General features: G+C 32.4%; 3 protein-coding genes across 6 annotated transcripts in view; 2 read left to right on the top strand and 1 right to left on the bottom strand.

Annotated features, from left to right (window-relative positions):
- The window catches only part of LOC131945244 (distal membrane-arm assembly complex protein 2), a 65,835-nt gene that overhangs the window by 25,558 nt on the left and 16,974 nt on the right, over positions 1 to 23,303 (bottom strand). The gene's annotated exons all lie outside the window — the stretch shown is intronic.
- On the top strand, positions 143 to 16,298 carry LOC131945245 (galactosylgalactosylxylosylprotein 3-beta-glucuronosyltransferase 3). Of its 4 annotated transcripts, none has more exons than XM_059306294.1 (6): positions 143 to 244; positions 12,015 to 12,332; positions 12,425 to 12,960; positions 13,580 to 13,666; positions 13,820 to 14,026; positions 14,346 to 16,298. In XM_059306294.1, the coding sequence occupies exons 2-6, from the start codon at positions 12,242 to 12,244 to the stop codon at positions 14,445 to 14,447; spliced, it is 1,023 nt and encodes a 340-aa protein (XP_059162277.1). In that variant the 5' UTR covers positions 143 to 244; positions 12,015 to 12,241; the 3' UTR covers positions 14,448 to 16,298. The 4 variants fall into 4 exon arrangements, with proteins under 4 accessions (XP_059162277.1, XP_059162275.1, XP_059162274.1 ...); XM_059306292.1 differs by lacking the exon at positions 143 to 244 and adding an exon at positions 9,375 to 9,418; XM_059306291.1 differs by lacking the exon at positions 143 to 244 and adding an exon at positions 9,438 to 9,604.
- Positions 18,732 to 23,273, top strand: LOC131945247 (vesicle transport through interaction with t-SNAREs homolog 1B). Its single transcript, XM_059306297.1, has 7 exons — positions 18,732 to 18,870; positions 20,025 to 20,083; positions 20,356 to 20,466; positions 20,662 to 20,721; positions 21,228 to 21,401; positions 21,725 to 21,786; positions 22,055 to 23,273. The coding sequence occupies exons 1-7, from the start codon at positions 18,774 to 18,776 to the stop codon at positions 22,143 to 22,145; spliced, it is 654 nt and encodes a 217-aa protein (XP_059162280.1). The 5' UTR covers positions 18,732 to 18,773; the 3' UTR covers positions 22,146 to 23,273.

The following is a 23,303-nucleotide window of genomic DNA, read 5'->3' as shown; positions in this document are numbered from 1 at the left end:
TGCTTTTAGTAAGCCCAAAAATATGTTGCCTAGACTAGAAGTTATTTAGCTAGATCTTCATGTCAGTTAACCATAAACAATAGATTTAATAAGTCATATTATAATGAAATCGTGCATTAATTGTAACATATTCTTATAGTCATATTTCATATTAGCTTGTCGATGGATAGGAATCATACGCAATGACGTCATACACAAGAGGGACGGGGTGGGGCTCATACTTGCCACTATATTTGCTACGTGGGTAGGATATGGTGTTCTTAAAATCATAAATGTGACAAATATATTATCAATGCCGGCGCCAGGTTATTTAGCGCCCTAGGCAAAATTTCTTAAAACGCCCCCCCCCCCCCAATTTTTTTTGGACCCCAATATCATATATGTCTGTGTGTGTGTGCGGATGTGTGTGTATTAGAATATTAATTCTCTTTAGGATCTTGTGGTGCCAACAATTAATTTAGTTTGAAAATCTAAATCTCTCCCTGGCTAATGAGATTTCTAATTCAAAGTGAGAGAAAATGAGACCTAGCCCTATTTAGAATCAAAATTGCACAAGCACTGATCCAAAGGGGGCGCCAAACGCGGCAGAAAATAAAATAAAAAGCTCATTACTGAATCATATACAGTTGAAATAAAGAATGTTGACTGGCATTACGGACTTATTTAAATGTTTTCTACATCAATTGCTTGACACCAAAATAAAAAGTAAAGTCACTGATAAAAAGCGCCCCGACATTGCCTAGTGAGGGAGGTTGGGGAGCGCATTTTCACCAACGCGAATAACTATATAGGCCTAATTTGAAGATGGGGCGCAAAACAGATAGTTCGTCTCGGGCTTCGAAATAGATCGCCACGCCTTTGTATTTTACCCTAAAATTTATAGTTTATGTAATATAATGTAATCAAAGTTATTCATTATTAGGTACTTTTTACTTTTGGAGATTACCTATTTTTGCGCCCCCCCCCCCCCCCCCTATGGATAGCGCCGTAGGCGACCGCCTAGTTCGCTTTATAGGTAGCGCCGGCCCTGTATATTATTTATCTTTTAGAATACAATTTACTAAAGATATATGGTACTTTACCGTTACGTTATAATTGTAGTCATTTTGACGAACCGTGAGAGTTGAAAAGGGGGAGGGGGGTAAAAAAAGTAAAATCTGTTGAAATAGCGCGATGTCGTTAAGAAGTTATTTAGATATATAGGGGTGACCCTTTATATTAAAAAAAAATGATCATATCATATTTTACTTTAGGTTCACCCTGCTCTCGAGTATTCTGTCACAAATAACTCCTATTCACGACAATACAATTCTAAGCATTATAGTATGCCTATACTTTTAAAAATCCGGGAGTGGGGAGTCGAACTTTATGAAAACGTCATGGAATTATGTATAGATCTACTATAGATTACTGTGTGATGGTTTTTATTCATATAATCAGTGGCGTAGGCAGGGGGGGGTTAGGGGGGGTTATAACCCCCCCCCCCCCCATGGACCCCCAAAATGACTACTTTTTTACGTTAAGCTATAGCTATTGACTTGTGTCAATATTATTTAGGGCTTAAACACTAAACACTTAAGCCTGGCAGCCTCTAGAACAACAATGTATATCATTGTGATGAGAATTGCCTGTAGAATTTAGTTATGAATTTTATTATCGCGCTAAAGTAAAGTATAATAATCTGGAACGCAGTAGGCCAAGGGAAAGTTGGCCAAGGTTAGATCAGTTAAGGAGTGTCGAAAGGGAGGGGTGGGCTACGTGGGTAGGCCTTTGTTGTCTAATATGATTGTAGTGCAATCGGAAAGCGTCTAGAAATGAAAAACAAACAAAGGAATTGATTATTATTCGCATTGAGGTTCTATAATGTGTATGTTTTTACTACTTCAAACCATTTGAAATTCATTTCACTTAATTTTTAAAAAGTTAAGTAAACTGAAAATGATAAAGATGGCAGAGGGAGGAGTAGGCAGGGGTGAGGGGAGGGGGGGGTAGAACCTTCAAAATGACAATCCTTTACGTTAAGTTACAGCTATTGACGACGATGGACTTGTGTCGCTATCATTCAGTGCTTAAACAACAAACACTCAGGGTCGCAATAGGCGAAGGGAAAGCTGAACAAGGTTATCAGTTAAGGGGTGTGAAAGGGGGTGAGGGTGGGATGAATATTGGTACGTATCAATTATAAAATACTACCGGATGCACATCTGGCAGGAAGGCGTGGGCTTGACCCACAATTGTTGACACAAAACTTTGTGTTGGTAGGCTATATAAAAAAAAACTGCGTATTTGGTTAAATATAGATGTAAAGCCAGGAACCTACAGTAGTCAATTTAGACAGAATAGAAGACCAATAATAATTTGCTTTCTTCTTCGTATAGTCGTGTTTTAATGTGTATCTTTTAACTACTTCAAGCAATTTAAATTCATTTTAATGATGGCGGAAGGAAAAAGGAAATTAAAAACTACTTTATTAACTGATTTCTTTACAAAGAAAAGTAAAACTGAAAATGATAAAAATGAAGATGGTACTATTGCTTTTCAAAGTACATTACATCAAGAAATTTCCATAAATTCAGCACCTTCGACTGTTTCTTACGCAAATGATATCGGCAATTTTATCAAAGGAGTTATAACAGACGATACACGGTTGTATTTATTAGAAAACATCTGGCGTCCTGATGAACTTTTAAAATTTCCAGCAAGCGGACAAAGAAATTTAAAGTTTCAATATTTGTGGCTACTTACCCAGTCAGCACACATATATTGGCCCAATATTGGCTAAACATTGGTTACCAATATTGGCTACATCTTGGTGCAACATTGGCTTAACCTTGGCGAAACATTGGTAGTGAAACTCGGCATGATGTTGGCGCAATGTTGGCACAATATTGGCTATATCCCGGCTACATATTGGCCCAACATTGGCTATATCCCGGCTACATATTGGCCCAATATTGGCTACATCTTGGCTCAATATTGGCTATATCTTGGCCCAATATTGTCTATATCATGGTTACATCTTGGCCCAATATTGGCTACATCTTGGCTCAATAATGGCTATATCTTGGCCCAATATTGGCTATACCTTGGCTCATCCTGTATTATATCCTGGCTACATCTTGGCCCAATAATGGCTATATCTCGGCTATACCTTGGCTCAGCCTGTATTTTATCCTGGCTACATCTTGGCTCAAATTTTTATTTTTAGCATACAAAAAGATCCATTCTCATATCAGTCATAATATTTACAAAGGTAATTTCAAAATGTGAAAGAAATTTTAATCAAAATGTAGTAAAGCAGCAATACATACACAAGAACTGCTCATCTATTAAAATCTGTATTATACCATCCATTCAATTGTAAGAAAATTATAACTATACTATAAAGTATTGATTGAAAAAGAATATGTAAATAATAGTGTAGTAACTTTCATTTTGACTTTTATACAAACAAATTAAAACAAATATACAAAACATTTTCATATAATGTAACAGATGTTAAGCAGGCCTACAGTTTAAATTAAACTAATGTAAAAACTTAATTTACTGTACAAGAATACAGAAGCTGTCTTGTACTATGATACGTAAACATAACATTAAAAATAAAAAGTATAAAATATTTGTCTAACAACATTTAATTGCATAGCTCGTTTAAGTATTCTAATTAAGGTTTACATTTTAATGCTGGACCAGTCTGCCTTGTCCATAAATAACAGAACGAAAATTTGTTCAGGATCTCTAGATTATAATTGTGGTTAAATAGTGTTGAAATGAATGCCATTGTGTTACAAAATGTACAATCTTTCAAAAGACAGATGGTTCGAGGGTTTATACGCATTGTGTAGAACAGGAATATCACTGCGATATTCAATAAATGTTTTTTCGTCTCGAGTATGAGGTATTTAATTATAGTAAACTGAATATATATTAATTTACTTCATTAATTAGAAATAAATATCACCAGCAGAAGTATTGTCAATACAAATGTTGCAAGCTTTTTTCAGATTGTACAGTGAAACTAAATAATGAAAGAAATTTGCAACTAATTCTTTAAAGAAAAAAATGTCAATTGTATATTTCATTTAGGGCATTAAATCTACACTAAACATACATACAAAGCCAACTTAAATTATTATATTATTACAAAAGGAAACAATTTATTAATTTAAAATCAGCATTGTTCTTAGACTATTTTGGTAAGAGCATCTTTTCTTTTCGTTAAGCACTTAAATGCAATATGTATTAAACTGTTAACCTGATCCATCTGATCAATTTTTTTTTTAAATCTGATCTAAAATTATTACGAAAATCACTGTTGTCCTCATTCTTGTGGACCCTTGTGGAGCTGAGAGACACAACCACAACTCTATTTTTATACTTGGTTTTAGGAGATTCCCCAAAGTTGTGTCCATAACACTCTGCCTGCTTGTGTTTTGTTGGTTTCTGATATTTTTCATGTTTGTTTTGGATAACAAACTTTCTCTTTCCTTTGGGATTCAAATCCAATAAAAGCGTGGTTGTTGATTTGTGCAAGGTATGTCATAATCCATCCACATTCTAAAAAAGAAAAGTTACACACTAAAAGTCATTTATGAAATAATTACAACCATACACTGCTCATTTTGCACTAAATTTATTATGTTTATTTTATTTTGCACTGCACTGAACATACAACAAGAAGCCCCTAACATCATGTTTGCTACCTTGTAACGATATATTATATAGGTATAAAGACTGGTGGTCTGGGGTGTTCATGCTACCCAGGTAACACTTATACTGCATATATATATATATATATATATATATATATATATATATATATATATATATATATATATATATATATATATATATATATATATATTTATAAACTAAAGTGAAAAAAAAGACCTGGTAATAAAAAAAATAATAGTATGTATATAAATATTATAAACCCCTTACCCTATGTCTCTGAGTAAAGAAGGTGCCAGACAATTTTTGAGCAATTTCATCAACTTTATCAATTCAGTAATTGAACGATTAGACCCTTCAGAGTGACCCAGAAGTAATGCTTGTGGTCTGAAATTATTTTACTAATATCAGTAAAGGCATTAACTACACATGCTGATCATTACATGCAAGCAAAAATTACTAAATGAAAATTATTATTCACTTTGAAACAATGTAAACTTACAGTTGTTAAGTGTTAAGAACATTTAGTCATTTTCTGGTGTAGCCAGTATTTGGTGAAGTATCAAGCAGTGGGGACCTTATAATTTATTAAAAGATTGATATGTCTCCAGTGGGCTGATTGATATACACAACACCTGGAGGCCTGAAAATAAATGGCATTCTTAGTTATTAAATATAATAATAAAATGAGTGAGTGATACAATAAATGATAGCCAGATTAGATACTAATTTTTAAGTATCTCTGTTTATTTGATCTCTGTATAGAAAGGATTGTGTAGTCAACACTATATCTAGCCACCTTTTTTATTTCATAGTCTTAAATTGGGTATATATCAGACTTAGGTGAACTGATGAATGTACTACTAACTTGGCTTTATGTTTAGCAATAGTGTCCTCAACCATTTGCCTACTCTGTCCTCTATATGATAATATGAGTAGTGTTGATCATTAAGTATGGCTTACTAATAGTACCATCTTATCGCTGTTGGTCATGAAATTAAGTGTTGCTCTGAGGTCTCCACACTACTATTTACACAACTTACATCTTATTCATCAAAACATGCATTAGACTGGAATCCCCAGGGAAAAAGGAGGGTGGGCCGGCCAAGGAAAACATGGAAGAGAACGGTTGAGGAGGAGGCGAAAACAGCTGGGCTCTCATGGGCACAGATTAGAGGAGCAGCCCAAAATCAAGTCCGCTGGAGATGTGTGGTTGCAGCCCTTTGCTCCCCAGGGGCCACAAAGGAGTGATGATGATGACATCTTATTCTCCCATAGGGAGCTGTAAAGGTAATAGAAATTTGAATGACAATCTTGAATCAATTTAGAATTCTAGTTGACTAATTTTTTTCAAAATTAATACCTATCAAAATACACTGTTTAACATGTAGAAATTTGTTCTATAATTGTGTCTATAAGACAGTTTCAAATCCTTACACAAATAGGCCTAGAACAATAAAATTAAGTTTTTTTAAAAAGTTAAAGTGAATGATTATTTATTAATTTATAAACATTTAAGCCCCCCCCCCCTTTTCCCTGTGCGTGATAATTATACCTAAAGTTGAAAACCAATAAATACATCGATCTATCAATAATCAATATAACCCCAAACGTACTTGCATACTTTTCAATACAAAAAAAAAGTGCTGTCAAAATTAACCGCCCTCTGATTACGATTTTTAGTTATTTAGTATTATTAGAATCTATCATAAAGGAGATTATTGTAAAATGTAATTATAGCCTAATGCCAAAATAAACAGAATATAGACTCTAGTATTATTAATATATAGATCTAGACTAGATCTAGATCTAGGCTCATTTTATTACCTCAAATAAACTACCTTTTATAACTTTTATTTGATGACTTAGGCCCATAAAGTTAAAGTTTCCAACAAAAAAATACGAGTTTTCCAGATTCTGCATAAATACAGTTATACTACTTCTCACTGTTGAACTAAAATGGCTGCATTGGGCCTACCTGTTTTACTGTGACTGGATACAAAGTCTTTTGTTAAGAAAAATGGCGCAGGACCGGGATGCTGGCTTGCGAACAATAGGAAGGAATGTGAACAAAGGGACAATGGGCGACAGGGGGCCGGTGGCAGTAGCGCACACAATTTTAAAAAGATTAACAAAATGTTTAACACATGCAACGTAGTCTGTTATTGATGCTATGTTTACATTAGAGCATGATATTAAAAGATAAATTAATTTTAGTTAACATATATTAAGTTTAACAAGCATATTTAACTAAAATTTCTGCAGTGAATCCATAAATCAGTGTAATCTTGGCAGCCAAGGTAAAAACGGTTAAATATCAAGGTATCAAGGGATGCAAGCATGTACAAATCTTGGCTGTACCCTGGCGTAAGCTTGTCCAATGTTTGGCCATGATTACAACATTGGGCCAAGGTTGGGCCGACCCTGGTATTACATACTGTGTTAGCTGGGTAGGTGGAACTGGTTGACTTATTCCAAATTACTTGATGGCGCATTTTGCAAATATTGTGTTTTGATTAGTTTGAATTATCGTGGTGTAGGTAGTCAGCCTATGGATAAGCTATCAAAAATTTCATTTTCAAACTGGAAAAAGGCAACAGACAAGTTTAATGAGCACCAGCAATGTGAGTATCATAAAAGAGCAATTTTACTTTCCCAAAATCGTAAATCGGTGATGGAGAAAAAAAATTAACTTATTAAAATCTCCTTAAATTTATCATAAGTCAACAAATTCAAGAAAATCGTTTAAGATTAGCGCCCATAATAGAATCTCTAATATTTTGCGGCCGACAAGGAAATTTTTAGTTGGAGAAAACTGCTGAAAATGATGGAAATTTGATTTTTATAATTTTTTACGATAGTGTACATGTGTTACTTGTTACAAAACAATAGCTAATACTAAGATAAGTTAGTCGGTGGCACCCACGAGTTTCTATTGTCACCAGCCACCAATACTTTACACGCACGCCTTTACACATGCATATGTACACACACACACACATATATATATATATATAAATATATATATATATATATATATATATATATATATATATATATATATATATATATATATATATATATATATATATATATATATATATATATATATATATATATATATATATAAAATGCTGGAAAAAAAATTGAACCCCCCCCATGAGACGATCCTGGCTACGCCACTGCATATAATATTTTACATGGCAGAAGAAGTAGATAAACGCCAGTGCCCCTGAACCATTAAATAAGATAGGCAATATGAATAGGCCTATTTATAGGTAGGGAGCAATTTTGATCTTTCAAGGCAAAGACTGGAAAAGAAAAATCTGAGCTCCCATCTCCACCATAACTGGTTCGTGTGTCAAAGTCTGATCAGTCTTCCACTTCTCAGGCACACGCATTTTTAATAACGGTGATTAATGAGCCGTGTTGAATCGACCCCATCGAAAGGATCAGCGACAAATCGTCCCCGTCATATAGGCTCCCGACAAATAAGATCCCGCCATTTCGGCTCCCGACAAATAGGCTCTGGTCATAAACGCTCCCGACAAATAGGTTCACGACAAAAGGGCTCCCGACAAATAAGTTCACGACAAAACGGTTCCCGTCATTACGATTCCCAACAAAACGGCTCCCGTCATTACGACACCCGACACTAAGTCTTCCATCGAAATGGACGGCCTCATTGAATATGGCACCTCCAGTGGAACCCCTTACTCTTCAGAGTTAGCTTAGATATAACGTGTATGCAGCTCTTGTACGGCAAGCCTCATTTGTATATTATTTTTTATCAAGTATAATAAATAGTATGTTTTAAATTTAAGGGCCGTGTAGCTATGACTTCCATCAATTCGATTGTGGACTGTTTCAACTCAGTGTGTTAGGAGGCCCACGCTATAACTTTTTTGTTTGCTTGTAAGTTTTCAAAACAAAACGTCGTTTATCCTATAAAAATCGTGTATCGCATACTATAAAGTATTTAAATGTCTGCGCTCGCTTTTAAGCAACAAATCTTCACGGATGTTTTTTTTTTTTAACAAAGCATTGGGGTCATCCATAAATGACGTCACGCTTTTTTTGATCACAAAAAGCCAGACCCCCCCCCTAAAATGACGTCACACCTCAACCTACAACCCCCCTCAAAATTGCAGTTGAATTTTTTTTAAACATTGATATTTTTCCAAAATCTTGTCTAAATTATTACAATTTATTAAAACAGCTATCTAAAACGCGAAATAACGTCTAAAATTCGTTTTCTAACATTGCTTTTTTATAATGCAAAAATGTGACGTCGCAACATCTGACCCCCCCCCCCCCCTCCTCCTCATCACACATCGTCACAAAATTACGGACCCCCCCCCTACGAGTGTGACGTCATTTATGGATGACCCCATTACCATTTTGTTGTTGTAATTTGCTGTATTCCTAAAATATCGGAGATGGGAGGGGGGGGGGGGGGTGACGGGGTGATTTATCGGGCTAATTAACCTGGGTTAGTTGATCTGGAGGGTGATGATCGGAAGTAATAGGCGGGGGATAATTTACATTCAATTTTGTAGCCAAGCGTGGTTTATGTTATTAAGTAATATAGGCCTATATAGTTAAAATAGGTCAGTGTCTACATTTTAATTTTGTAATTTGTCGTAAATAATGCGAATTGTTAATATTGTAAAATCAACATCCGGTTGAAAGGTCGTTTTGATCTGATTTCGGTGGACCATGAGAACATTACAACGGGGCTGTGACGGTAATAAATCCGAGAAGCAACAAATCTTGTGTATTATTTAGATATAGATCTAGGCCTAATTAAAATTATTAAATTTGTAATAGATCTACTTAGATAATATTAAGTACGGTAAAACGTTAGTTTAGCGTCGGAAATTATCCGGTAATTTTTTGGTTCAATGTTGTAGTCAGTCAAGTCAAGTCACAAGTAAGTGACAGTAAGTGTGGCATGTGGCAATTTTTGGTAATCTATTGGGACCAGCCAATAGAATTGTTAAGATTTATTAGTTATACAAAAAAATCTTTTAAGATGCAGAATATAATATCTTTTCTGTTGTGATTTTTTTCCTTGTAATTCTAAATGATACATTGAATATTGAGATCTTGCTTAAAATACCTGATATCATTACCAACAAATGTTACGGCAGAGCGAATCTTTAGCGCACATGTAAAAATGTGTTTTTTTTTTTTTTCTTCTGTTTAACGTAATTTGATTTCACAGGTCTATCCGTCCATATATATATATATATATATATATATATATATATATATATATATATATATATATATATATATAAGATAGCTCATATAGGCTGCAGGCTACAGCTCCTGGGGCCCGTTTTCTTGAACACGAATATCTCGCATGCGTTGTAGTACGCTTTAATAGAAGCAGTATGTAACATTTGAACTCACAATGACCCTAAATCCGTTTTTCCCTCTTGCTGGGTTGGGGGGGGGAACTACGACAACGACAAACTCATAGCAATGGTCTTGCTATGACGTATGCTCAGAGTTTCTTCCAGGCATGTCTTCGGGGGGGCTAAGCCCCCCCTAAAAATTTTTACCGCCCCCCCCGAACAAAATGAAATTTATATTATTTATATAGAAAATATATACTTTTAACAGTGTCCGCCCCCCCGAAGAAAGTTTACCGCCCCCCCGAAAATTTCAAGTGCCCCCCGGAGAAAAAAGTCTGGAAGAAACACTGCGTATGCTATACGCCTACACTGTTCACATCTAAACCAAAGTGAACTCACAGTGACCCTGGCTAGACCGTGTCGTTATTTTCTTGCGCTGACCAGAAAATGTGAGTGGGCGATCAATGGAGCTACGATGTTTTTATACTTGGTGTGTTTAAAAACCAAAACCTAGGAAAAAAATATCTAATCTATTAAAAAACAATAATTAAAAATAGACACTTATGCAAACAACTCAATGGAATTTTAAAATTAGGTAAATACACTTTACATCACGCAAGAACGAGAGCTTTGATAGGTTTCGATCCCATAACTGATCGAGAATCAGGAGGTACTGCGTTTTTCACTCGACCAAGACGTCTTACAATAATTACTAAGTATTTAATGATTTTGTATATACACCTAAATATAGGGTATTTAGAAAAACCACAAGAACTAACGCAAAATAAGCCACATAACTAATTACAATAAAAAACAACAAAATACGCGAATCCAAAAGAAAAATCAAATAAACATAAAAGGTATCATTTTAATACAGGTTAACGAACTTAATGCCGGGTCCCAATAGCCACTTCCTTTTAGGAAACTATTTAGCAGAAACACTTAGGCCTAATTCATAATAATTAGCAATACAAAATGATTAGTAAAGCAGTATTTAACATGCAATTAAAATCAATCTATCCAAATTTTAAACATTCTGTATTACTATTAAAAATTAATTTTATAATTAGGGGCAGGGGGCCTAGGCCCAAGTAGGCCTAATTAATTTAATATTTAATAATTTAATGTTTGTATTGTTAAATTGAAAAAAATGTTATTCTATCCAATATTCATCTAAATCCATCTTTCTATTCACAAAGCAAAAATATTTAAATAATTTTTGCTGCTAGATCTAGTAAATTACATCTAGATTCTAGACTCCTTGTCTATAGCCTAAGTAATAACTTAAATAATAAGTCTAGAATTCTGATAATCACACAAGAAGTTTGAAGTCTCATTTTCTAATCAATTAGATCTAGTAAATTAACTAAAGAATAATGAAGTGGGGAGCAGAGGCGTAGCGACACATTCTGCGCCCGGGGCCAACTATACATTTTACATCCCCACCCCATTTATATATTTAGTCACGTTAGCAACCCCCCCCCCCCCGCCCACCTGGTGCTTTTTACTGTCACCCTCCCATAAAAGTTTTTATTTTAGTATCACACAGTTAATAACGTAGAAAACAGCCCATAAAGCCAAGTAGCGGTTTATTTTATTAGCTTTAACTGTATGTAATTTAGTAATGTAGCTCAAAATAAGCTTTTTATTATATTTTTCTACCGCGCTTGGCACCCCATCCGCCATCCTCTAGCTGCACCTGTGGTGGGGAGATAATGACACACAATATACATGTATTTGGCCTGACCTATTTAAATGAGATTATATTATTGTTTTGACTCAATGCAACAAGCCCACTGGTTGGTTGAGGCCAGACAGAGGAGAGATTCTGCTTAGGAATAGGATACAAAGGGTCGACTTGAAATATCAACCAGACACAGACATTCTGTTTTATTATAAATTGAATTCATTGCTCATTTAATAAATGTTCATCATGATTATCTTTCATCCATTTTACTTATTTTAACTTTCTTATTTCAGATTTTACCCTTCAATTACTATTGAGAGAAATCTCAGATAGTAAATAATGCACAATATTCATCCAGATATAAAGTCATTGGATTCTGTGGGCTGAAAGATATTTTGAATAAAAAAATGTTGACTAATGCTTGTACAGAAAGTAATTTTAGAAAATGATGCTGGGAAACTGATATAATAAAAAAAAATTAATCTTTTGTAAGCTTCAATTGTTTAGTGTGACGAGAACAATGATGAATCGCATTTTTCCACGAACAAGGTTTCTTGGTGTCTTTGTGGTCATCTTCACATTCCTTCTGGGTTTGATGATTAGTGATTCTTGTAAGTTAATTTAATTATTTTACTAATAAAAAATTCCTCTCTGACCATATTACAGATTATTACACTCTGATCACACTTCTAATTATTTTCAGTGCGTGATTGTGACGGTCAGGAACTCACTGCCACAAAAAGTCTTCTTAAAAAATACGCCAATCGACTGGAAGAAATGAAATCTGATCAGATAATTCTCCGTAAAAAACTCTCTGAGGCAGAAGAACAACTTGTGGCTGCTGGCAGTTCACAAAGATGGGTTAAGGGTTTACCTGTCATTTATCTTATAACCCCAACATACACTAGACTAGAACAGAAAGCGGAATTAACACGATTTAGTCATACCCTGAAGCTAGTCAGAAATGTACATTGGGTTGTTATTGAGGATACAGAACAAAAAAGCCAGCTGGTCACAAATTTTCTACAACAAACAGGCCTTAATTACACTCATTTAAATGTGATAACACCAGCCCAGTATAAGCTGGCTAATGAGGATCCAAACTGGTTGAAACCAAGAGGGGTTTTGCAGCGTAATGCTGGCCTGGATTGGCTTTTGAAGAACACTTCACCGGAACAGCCTGGTGTTGTGTACTTTGCTGATGATGATAATACATACAGTTTGAAACTTTTTGAAGAGGTAAGAATCAATGTTTTGTCCTACAGTAATAGGCAGCTACAAAATAAAACAGTATAGTCACAACATGAAAAGCACGTATGTTAACATTTGAAGCATACATTAAACATTGTAATATTTATTTTTAAAAACTGAACTAGTTGGTATTGTTTTTGTTTTAATTCATAAATTCATTATACAAAGTAAAGTTCCTCTTTAGACCTAATGATCCACTGGGCATGTTTCTTAACCTTGGCATATGAAGAGATGGTGTGGATAGCAATATGACCAGCCGCCTTTACTTTCCCCAATTTAAGTCAGGTACCCATCAGAGCTGGGTAGACTCAGGAACATCTTACAGTCTCAATTCTGAACATGAGACCTTCGGGTTAGCAGACAAACTCTTTGCCATTAGACCACGGAGTCCCACAAATGTGTTATATAAAATATACAGATTGGCAAAGGAATTTTTCCCTATTTACTTAACATTTCTGCTAAGATTTTACAATAATCAATGAAACTTTTAGAGACAATAGGATTTTGTAGCCCTAATTCTATAGAGTAATTTTTAAATTTTAATATTTTTTTCACCTTAAAATTTGTTAGCAACGCAAGTAAATAGTTGCTAATGTTTTTTTAACAGATGCGTTATACCAAGAAGGTGTCTGTATGGCCTGTAGGTCTTGTAGGTTATCTTCGTTATGAAAGCCCAGTTATAAAAGATGGAAAGGTAATACAATTTTTTGAAAACAAATTAGTTTTTAAATGTTTATGTCTGGCTATTAACAAATGTGTGTGTTCCATCTGGCACATAGCTGTAAAAAGAAATGTAGAAATTGTCTATATTTATTGCATATATGATATTTGAATATTTTATTCTCAGGTTGTAGGTTGGTTTACTTACTGGAAGCCGAAGCGGCCATTTGCTCTGGATATGGCAGGTTTTGCAATCAATCTTAATCTCATTCATAATTACCCTGATGCCAGATTTTCAAATTTTGTACAGAGAGGATATCAGGAATCTACATTGTTATCTGGCATGCAGATAGTTTTAGAAGATTTAGAACCAAAAGCTAAAATGTGTACAGAGGTAAATAAACTGAAAGTGCATACACTTTTTAAAAATAAAAATAAACACTTATTTAAAAAGGTTTTAATTTTTAGCTCTGCGGATTGGAGTGAAATTTAATAAGAAAGAGTTTAACAATATTTAAATTAAAAAATGAATTAGGTTTTATAAAATAAAAATGTTTTATGAACAAATTTCATTTAAATAATTTTTTTTATTTAAACACATTATTAATAACCATTGTTGTATACAGTTTCTATTAATTGATAACCTGAGTCATCTCTGTTCAGCTTGATTAAAAATGTACCATTTTAAATCTATTTATAATATTTCTTCCCAGGTCCTAGTTTGGCATACAAGAACAGAAAAAAGCAAAACGAAGAATGAAGAAAAAATGGTAAAATTATATGGAGCTGGGTCTGACCCAAATATTGAAGTTTAAATGATCTGTAATTGTTTGTTGAACGGTAATGAAAAATTGTCTTCCATAGATTTTGCATAAAAAAGAAAGGTGCTAAGTTATTTTTTGTGAATGGCAATAGTAATTTTTAAAAAATTCTGACCTAATGCTTTCAGTGTTTTTGCTACTATACACAATACTCAATATTTAAATTATTTTTGAAATGTCCAACTAAAGTTGGAAAAATATTTAGAAAAGAACATAAGCTCATCAATTTGTTGAAATTATCAAATGTATATTGTTTTTTTTTAATGAAAAATTGTGTGATCTAAAAAGAAGTGGTGTTTTAAAAATGCATAATAGTCTCTTTATTATATATCAATATGAAAAGCAAACATGATCTTCACTTTACTTATCCACATTTCTATTTATTTGTCTACTCTGACATTGTTTTAATGTATTTTATTTGGAAATGCCACGTTGTTTCTTAAGCATTTCAGCTCACGTGTATTATTGTCAATGCTTTATTATCAATTTAAAATCTTTAATTGTAATTATCTATCTAGAAGATGCAGTTAGTATTTTTTGTTATTAAAAAAAAGTATTCTATCCTTCAAACCTGATGTTCAGTTGAGCAGGTGAAGTAGATCTTACCTGATTCCTTGAACTTAATTTTCTCTAATTAATGTCAGGTATTTATCAGAGCTGGGTATACTCAGGAACATCCTACCTACTCTAGTACAGTATCTAAACTTGAGACTTTCATATGCTTTATAACCTGGCCACGCTGTTAACTTTTGTCCTTTCTAGTAAGTAAATTATTTATTAAAGAGAAATAACAAAGTATATATTTCAAAAATAAATACACAGTAAAAGAGTTTTAAGAATCTGTCTAGGCCTAATTGTTATTTATTCATTGTCAATGATAATGGCCGTTAAGTTGTAATTTTTTTAAAACTTAAACCGGCTGACTATTCATAGACAAAATGTTAAAGGTAGTTTTTATATATAGCCACTGAGCTATACTTTGCTAAATACTATGTCAGCAGTGTTCATTCATAAAACGAAAATGAGTTTTTGTGATCAATGCGTTATAACCATTTAAGCTTTTTCACTGAATATCTACTATACTGTTGAAGAATTTTGTGTTTGCTTTAAAGTTGTGTTGAACTATTCTACTGTATTTAAATGAAAACCTTGGAACTGAGCTGTTGAAGGATGATAATGATGTACACCTATATCACACTATGTGCAACTGTTTACTTATATAAAAAAGTATAACACTTGCTAATAGGTGGAAATGTTTTATAGGCTAGTAATAATAAGCAATATACAATATTTATAAATGTTTATTCTGGTGATAAATATAGTATTAAAATTTAAATTTGTGAAAAATAATTTAATGTGCCTTAGGCTCAGAGTGAACATTTTTAAATGTGAAATAAAAAAGAAAACAGATTTTATATACTTTATATATTTTTATGAGCACAGCGGATTAATTTTTATTAAGTTATTGAAATCTTTATAAAACCTTTCATTATACTTATACTTCACTTGATCAAAACATTTGATATGTTTTGCAATTTTGTGTGTTTTACGTTGTGTGGATTTGCATCTTTCTTTTTGTTGATGTACTAAAATAGCTTGTAAAACTTGAGGTTGAATCTATCAAATTGTATTGCATGGTTTTTAAATACCTTTTTTTATAACTCTAGGTTTGTTTATTTCTGGGACTTTTAATCTTTAACATTGTGTAAGCAAAGCAGCTATGACAAAATATTTTTGCATTGTGCTTTAACATACTTTTTATGTACTATGACTTAATAGAATTATCTATTATTGCACTTTTTTATTTTTTTGTTTTATAAATAAATTGATTTATTTTGCACCTTGTACCACATTTGGAGTTATTTTTCCACTATTTATAATTTATTCATATTTTTAAATTCTAAATTGCTATCTAATTAGGAGTTGATTTAACAATGTTAAATTGTAGTCAGTCCTCTCCTGAGCCAGTCAAAATGCAATAAGTAAATACAAATCTTTAACATACTAAGTTCTGGCTTCTTTTGACCAAATTAAAAAAAACAGTGGCTATAAGTAGAAATGATGTTCACCAAAAAAAGACCAAGCTTCATTTTTACAAAGTTTTGTCATCATTTCAAGAAATATATAGATCTAGCAAAATTTGTTCTATCTTGCAAATTAATCAAACAATGGATGCTTTTCATATTTATCATAATAGTTCTGTCAGCAGTGTATTCATCCAATACAGTAGGTATATGACAGCAGAAGATAAAGTGAGAATTACATGTTTATTTGTATGTAAAAGCATTTATTCAAACCACCAAATGATTGTGTCAAGAATAGATAATTAAATGCCTTTCATACTAAACTATTTTACATCATAATATCTATTTCAAAGCTTAAAGAAAACCCATTAAATTAGTAACTTAAACAAGGCAACAGCCAACTAACCCCGCCATTTAAACAGGGAAAACAACAGCAGATGACACGTTTTGAGAGCTATGTCAGAATAGTTTTAGCATGATAGCCAATCACATATTAAAAAAAAAAAAAGAAATTTCTACTCTAAGCAACTGATCTAATTTTGTACCACATTTAAGTGAAACAAATGTAGTTTTTAAGTCTTCTTAAACAATAATACATTTTAAAAAACTGTGTGACACCCTAGACTAAGTTGTCATGGCACAAGTAGTATTTAAATAACTAAGAAATTAATACTATATATATATATGACTATTGGGCATTAATAATAATTAATAATAGAAGAAAATGCTATTTAAAAAACAAGTGGGCATGAAACTAAACACTATATATATATATATATATATATATATATATATATATATATATATATATATATATATATATATATATATATATATATATATATATATATGTTTGTGTGTGTGTATATATATATTTACGCTGGAGGATGGGATTATTAGGTAGCAGAAAATTGATCAATCTGCAAGGGCATCCTCTGGCCAGTTTGAAAATAAATGATAAATAGACTACAGTGATAATAAAATTATACCCCATTCACATAAGGGGTCGTCCATAAATGATGTCACACACGGAGGGGTCCGTAATTTTGTGACGTTGTGTGATGAGGGGCAGGGGTTCAGATGGTGTGACGTCACACTTTTGCATTATAAAAAAAATTCATAAAAAACGTTTTAATAACAAGCTTTTATGTACTAATGCACTAAAAAGTAGAAAATAAATTATACACTACTATTTAAATAACTTTAAAGAAAAGCGTGGGTTACTGTAGTATCTATTGGATACCTTTACTAATATTTGAGAAGAAGTGTATAATTTATTTTCTACTTTTTAGTGCATTAGTGCATAAAAGCTTGTTATTAAAACGTTTTTTATGAATTTTTTTTCAGTACTTTACATGTTTTATTTACAATAGTGTTACATGACTAAAACCATTGCGCGTCTATTGAACGTGATGGCGCAGCTATTGAACCTGATGGCGCAGCTATTGAAAGTGATGACGCGTGTGGTGTGGTTGGATAGACATGCCTACTAATTCGGTCCAAATTTTAATTAATTCATAAAAAAGTAATTAGGCATCCAATTAAGTCACATTTAGTTTCAGATTGCATTGTCTTCATGTCTTGACCCACGTGCCAACTGTGAATCGTATCGGTCAAGTAGAACTGTCCGAATTTTCACTCCTGCGTTTCGATCTAGACTGACGACAGAGGAAGTGAGTTAAATAAAAGCTTGTAAAAAGCAATGTTAGAAAACGAATTTTAGCCGTTATTTCGCGTTTTATAAAACTGTTTTAGTAAATTATAATAGGAATTGATTAAAATACAGAGTTCAGACAAGATGTTGGAAAAATATAGTATTTTAATACAAAAACTGCAATTTTAAGGGGTGTTGTAGGCTGAGGTGTGACGTCATTTTAGGGGGGGGGGGCGGGGCGGGTCTTTTTGTGACGATGTCTAATAGAGGGGAGGAGGGGACATATGTACCCCTCCTCGCTCCACCCCCCCCCCCCCACCCCTTGCTACGCCTCTGCCTCTGGTTGTCGTCGTTGAATTTTTTATTGTGCTATTTTGTTGATAATGTGATAATAATTAATAAATAGTTATTAATTATAAAGCGCTAAATCTAAGCTCGCGTTATAGTAGGATTAGTCTAGGAATATCCTTAGGAATATCAAATTAAAGTTATAGTAAAATACTCATGTTTTATTATTCTAAATATATATATAGGTCTGCGTGCGCATTTAAATTTGATTTCACAATTTAGTAGTGCCTCTAAATTTAAAAGAAAAAAAAAAGGATACATCTAGATGAAGTCACATGATCATAAACGAACAAAATGTCGTCCGAAAAGTTTGAGTCACTAGAAGAAGACCTAAACACTATAATTAACAGCTTTAAATCATGCGAACAGAGTTTACAGCAGTCAAGTGGAGGTTAACTGATTAAATAATATTGCTAGAAATTTTGTTTTCGTAGCCGTAATCACTCGTAATGGGATCTGTATGTCTATAATTATAATATTTTGGTACAGAATAAAAAGAAAACAAGTTTTTTAGGGGGCCTACTAAAAATTTTGGTAATCTATCGTTTTAGGTACGTAAAATCGCCCGCGACTAGTAATGTGAAAAACAGGTGACTCCTTAACCTTTAATAATTATTTCACATTTTGAGGAGAATTTAAGTTTTGAAAAATACAAAAATGTTTCCTTGTTTCATTTATGTACCTGTTTTTAAACAATTGAACTAAAACTTTACAGTAATAAATGAAGACTAGCGATGTTTCCGACAGATACAACCATGCTTATTTACTATAGCAGCCGTCATGTTTATTTTTTTTATTGTTAACTTATAGCGCAAGATTCAGGGGACAGATGGCCGCTTTTAATCTAGCAAATCCTACTTGCAAACACTGCTGTTTAAAGTTAATTTCTTGCCTATATTGATATATTTAGCCATTGATTTAGGTTTATTATTCATTTATCTATAATATTTGACACAAATATATCACAATATTATACTTCTATTAAAGCCTGACAATGATGTAACTTTTTCGTATTTTACTAACCGCTGGCGATTTTACATACCTGAAACGATAGATTACCAAAATTTTAGCCTATTAAAATTCATTATTAATTAATATTTCTGATTTCGTTTTTGCTTAGTTACTAGGTTAGTATTAGTAGATTATAATCATGTTATTTTTTCCTATTATTTATATATTGTCATTAGGATTATTTTAGGTACTATCATACTGATACAGGTGTCCGATAATGCAATCTTATTTGAAAAAGGTGTTGGGTTGTTATTTAAATAGTAGTATTGATTGACATTGTAATCTCGGCTAATTTTATGGTTAGAGATTAGGGTTAGGCATACTGTAGGACCAAGGTTAGGGTTAGGGACAAGGTTAGCATTGACATTAGTGTCATTAGCCAGCCATGTATGTGTGTATTTAGTTAACTACCAGTAACCTAACACCCCTTATTTAAAGAAGATTCCATTCTCGGACACTGGTGTAAACATCCTCCCTATCATTATTTTAGATTAAATGTAATATACTTTTATTTTTTTAAATTGCCCTATTCAGAAGAGCGCAAAAGTTTGCTACGGAAAGTGGAAAGAAAGCTAGAAGAAGCAAATGTAATTGTAAGTAATCATATATAAAACATGTACAATGTGCCATGGATTTGTAATTAGCAATAACAAAAAAAAACTCCTTTTGGAAATATCATATTTAACTCAATGCAACAAGCCAGCCAGTAGGTTCAGGCCACGCCGGGGGGACGATCTGTCCGGTATTCAAAGGGTCGATTCTAAATATAATCCAAAACATTTTACTCCATTGCACGGTTTATCATTGAGTATTTCTTTTGTTAGTCAGCATTATTAAAACTGATTATGTTGATTGAAATTAACAGGTACAAGAGTTAGAAAGTGAAGCAAAGTTTGCTCCTGTAAATTATCGTGCTCAAATGCTTGGTCGAATTAGACACTACAAAAATGACATAGACCATTTTTCTCGAAGTTTGGTATGATTTTAAAATGTCTTTTCTTTTAAATTGACTTGTTAGACAGTTTAAAAAATAATTAGTTTTAAATAAAATAATTTGATATTTTTATAAGTTTAAAGAACATTTTAAAATAAATTGATTTTGCAATATGCTTTTGTTATAATAATATGAATGTATTAAAAAATTAATTTTGATATTTCATTTAATTTTTAGAAAAGGGGAGGTGGTGCAGGATCTAGTGGTATGGACAATTCTGGATTTGACAGAGAAGAGGTAAATCTTAGATAAAGCAGTGATTTCTTTTTAAGGTGTCCAACTACCTGGCATTCATGTTTTGCTAGTCACAGATCCCTTTTTTGCACCTGTGTTTTATTGGAGGGAAAGAAGGAGGAGGTTTGCTTTGTCTGCAGTGATAAAAGGAAAGTTCTCAGTCGGAAGAGAAAGAAAAATAAAATCTTTGGTCCTCATTTCAACTTTATTTTTATAATAAAAATGGACTTTCCCCTGAAAAGTTCTTGTAACTTGTAAAAATGTGAGGTCATTAATTAAACATTTTTTTCTCCAAAAACTGACCATTTGAACAATGTCTTAGATTGTTGGAGATGTTGATTAATAACATTTTGCCCACCCTATTAAAGTCAAGTTCGGTATAAACATACACAGATAAAAACAAATTATGTAACAATAATTTGAAATTTTAAAAAAAGTAATTGCTTCTTGTGGTATTAATTTCTGTTTTTTACGTTCCTTTTACTTGAGAGTAATTTTTTAAATTTTAGCGATTGGAGACATCGAATCGTGGAAAGCTGCTACAAGGTCATCAGTCTTTGCAAAGAGCAACAGAAAGTATTGCTAGGTCACACCAAATAGCTGCAGAAACAGATCAAATTGGCGTAGAGATAATTGATGAGCTGGGACAACAAAGAGAAACACTACTTAGAACACGAGACAGGGTAAACATAATGTGTTTCATTATTTTATCCACCGTTTCATTTTAGACTGGTTGTGTGCTAGTCGTCTAGCCAGACCTACATAGTTTTATAGCCAGTATCCCTTAGGATTAGAGTATTGTTACTGTTTGTTCATTATATATGTATATGTGGTACTGCTAAACATTAAAAACAATTATTATAACTATAACTTAAAACCTTTGCCATTATGGGTCATAGGATCTAAAATCAGGTAACTATTGTATAGGCCTTTCTAGAAAATTAACTTCATTAAAAAATACCTTTTTAAAATGAATTATTTGGAGAAATGTGAATTTCTTTTACAGTTAGTAGAAACAGACTCCAGTTTGAAAAAAAGTAACCAAATACTCAAAGGAATGGCTAGAAGGTAAGTTCATTAATATTTTGTGTAAGTTAAAAGGTTGTTGAAGTTACAATTAAAAAGGTAAGGTCATTAACATCACATGTAAGTGAAAGATAAAAATAAAATTTGTCTTAATTAAATTTTAATTTGAATATCCTGAATGAACTTACTTTAAAGTACTGGTTTAAAACTACTCAGTTTTTATATTTGTAAAATATTAGAGGGAAGTTAGTTGAAGCTGTTTTATACCTGTGGTGACTTTGACTGATCAGTTTCTCATTTTAAATAACAGAGTGATGACCAACAAGCTTATACTGGCTGTGATCGTTTTAATTGAACTGGCAATACTGGCTGGTGTCACGTACTGGAAGTTTTTCAGCTGATCTCGTTTCCCTTTTTCATGAATTGTCAAGGTTACGGTCCTATTTATTTGCAAGACTAGTTATATGAGATGTACAAATCTATCCTAAGTTAAAGCTAATTTTTTAACATGCATATTTATTTGTAATGACAGCATATTAAAAATAAAGGAAATTAAAATGATTTACAATTACTTGTATCTACCATTCAATTAAATTTTTAAAATTTTCATTTGAAAGTAATAATGAATATGAAACCTAAAATTATTTATGATGCCTTGCTTAACTGAACTGTATATTATAAATTGTGCAATTTTCTTGTCAAACAGCTTAGTGCTCAAGTATACTACGTAGTGATATTATACCTCACTAATATTTTGAGGCTGATTTAATTTAGTTATTAGGTAATTTTAGTAAACCAAATTCTGGTTTTATAATGCTAAATGTAGATTCTAGATGACAAGCTAATTTTTAAAAACTGGTATACCGAAAAATCTAATGAAAATGTTACATAGCTATAATTATCTTCTATATATATGCCTATTTAGTATGTATTGTTAAATTGATTAACATTTTAATTAATTTAATGTCAATTTTTACATAATGCATTTTGAAATAATAATTAGGCCAAATATGCCTATGAATTTAATGGAACTCAGTTTATTTGTCTCCAAAAAGAAATTAGACTAATATAAAGTTGATTTATTTTGTTTTGCATCTTGAAGCAGTGCCTTAAGAAGCATAGCTAACCTAGGGACCAATACAGTATCTTTTGTTGGTTAAATTACTTTCTCTGTAATCTTTTATTTGTACTAGTTGTGAAGGGTGAAAGTTGAGCTTTTGTAAATACTTAAAACTTCAAAGGATTTTTACAATAATTTTCACATTAAATAAGTTACATTCTTTTGGAGTAAGTTCAATGTTAACAGAAAATTCTATTTTTACTATTGTCACTGTTATTCTTTATTAATCTATGTCCAATGTTACGATGTATATTATGCACATACTTGTTATAATATGTATTTTCATAAGATAAACTGAATGTAAATAACCATTGTAATAAATTGATTTCTCAAATTTCTTTGATTACCAGTTTCTAAATATAATTATCTGGCAGATGGAGACAGGAGAAATTAAGCCAGTGCATAATCCATCGAGGTCACCACCTCTTTGTATTATTTT

The sequence above is a fragment of the Physella acuta genome, unplaced genomic scaffold (genome assembly GCF_028476545.2).
Source record: "Physella acuta isolate Inbredline_101_S28 unplaced genomic scaffold, ASM2847654v3 ptg000533l, whole genome shotgun sequence".
NCBI lineage: Eukaryota > Metazoa > Mollusca > Gastropoda > Physidae > Physella > Physella acuta.
Note: the sequence above shows the minus strand (reverse complement) of the source record. Positions and strands in the feature narration are given on the sequence as shown.

Coding starts and splice junctions, on each gene's coding strand:
- LOC131945245 (XM_059306294.1), top strand. CDS start 12,242: ATGATGAATCGCATTTTTCCACGAACAAGGTTTCTTGGTGTCTTTGTG. Junction 12,333..12,424: donor TTTGATGATTAGTGATTCTT/GTAAGTTAATTT, acceptor AATTATTTTCAG/TGCGTGATTGTGACGGTCAG. Junction 12,961..13,579: donor GTTTGAAACTTTTTGAAGAG/GTAAGAATCAAT, acceptor TTTTTTTAACAG/ATGCGTTATACCAAGAAGGT.
- LOC131945247 (XM_059306297.1), top strand. CDS start 18,774: ATGTCGTCCGAAAAGTTTGAGTCACTAGAAGAAGACCTAAACACTATA. Junction 18,871..20,024: donor TTTACAGCAGTCAAGTGGAG/GTTAACTGATTA, acceptor TGCCCTATTCAG/AAGAGCGCAAAAGTTTGCTA. Junction 20,722..21,227: donor CTGGATTTGACAGAGAAGAG/GTAAATCTTAGA, acceptor TTTAAATTTTAG/CGATTGGAGACATCGAATCG.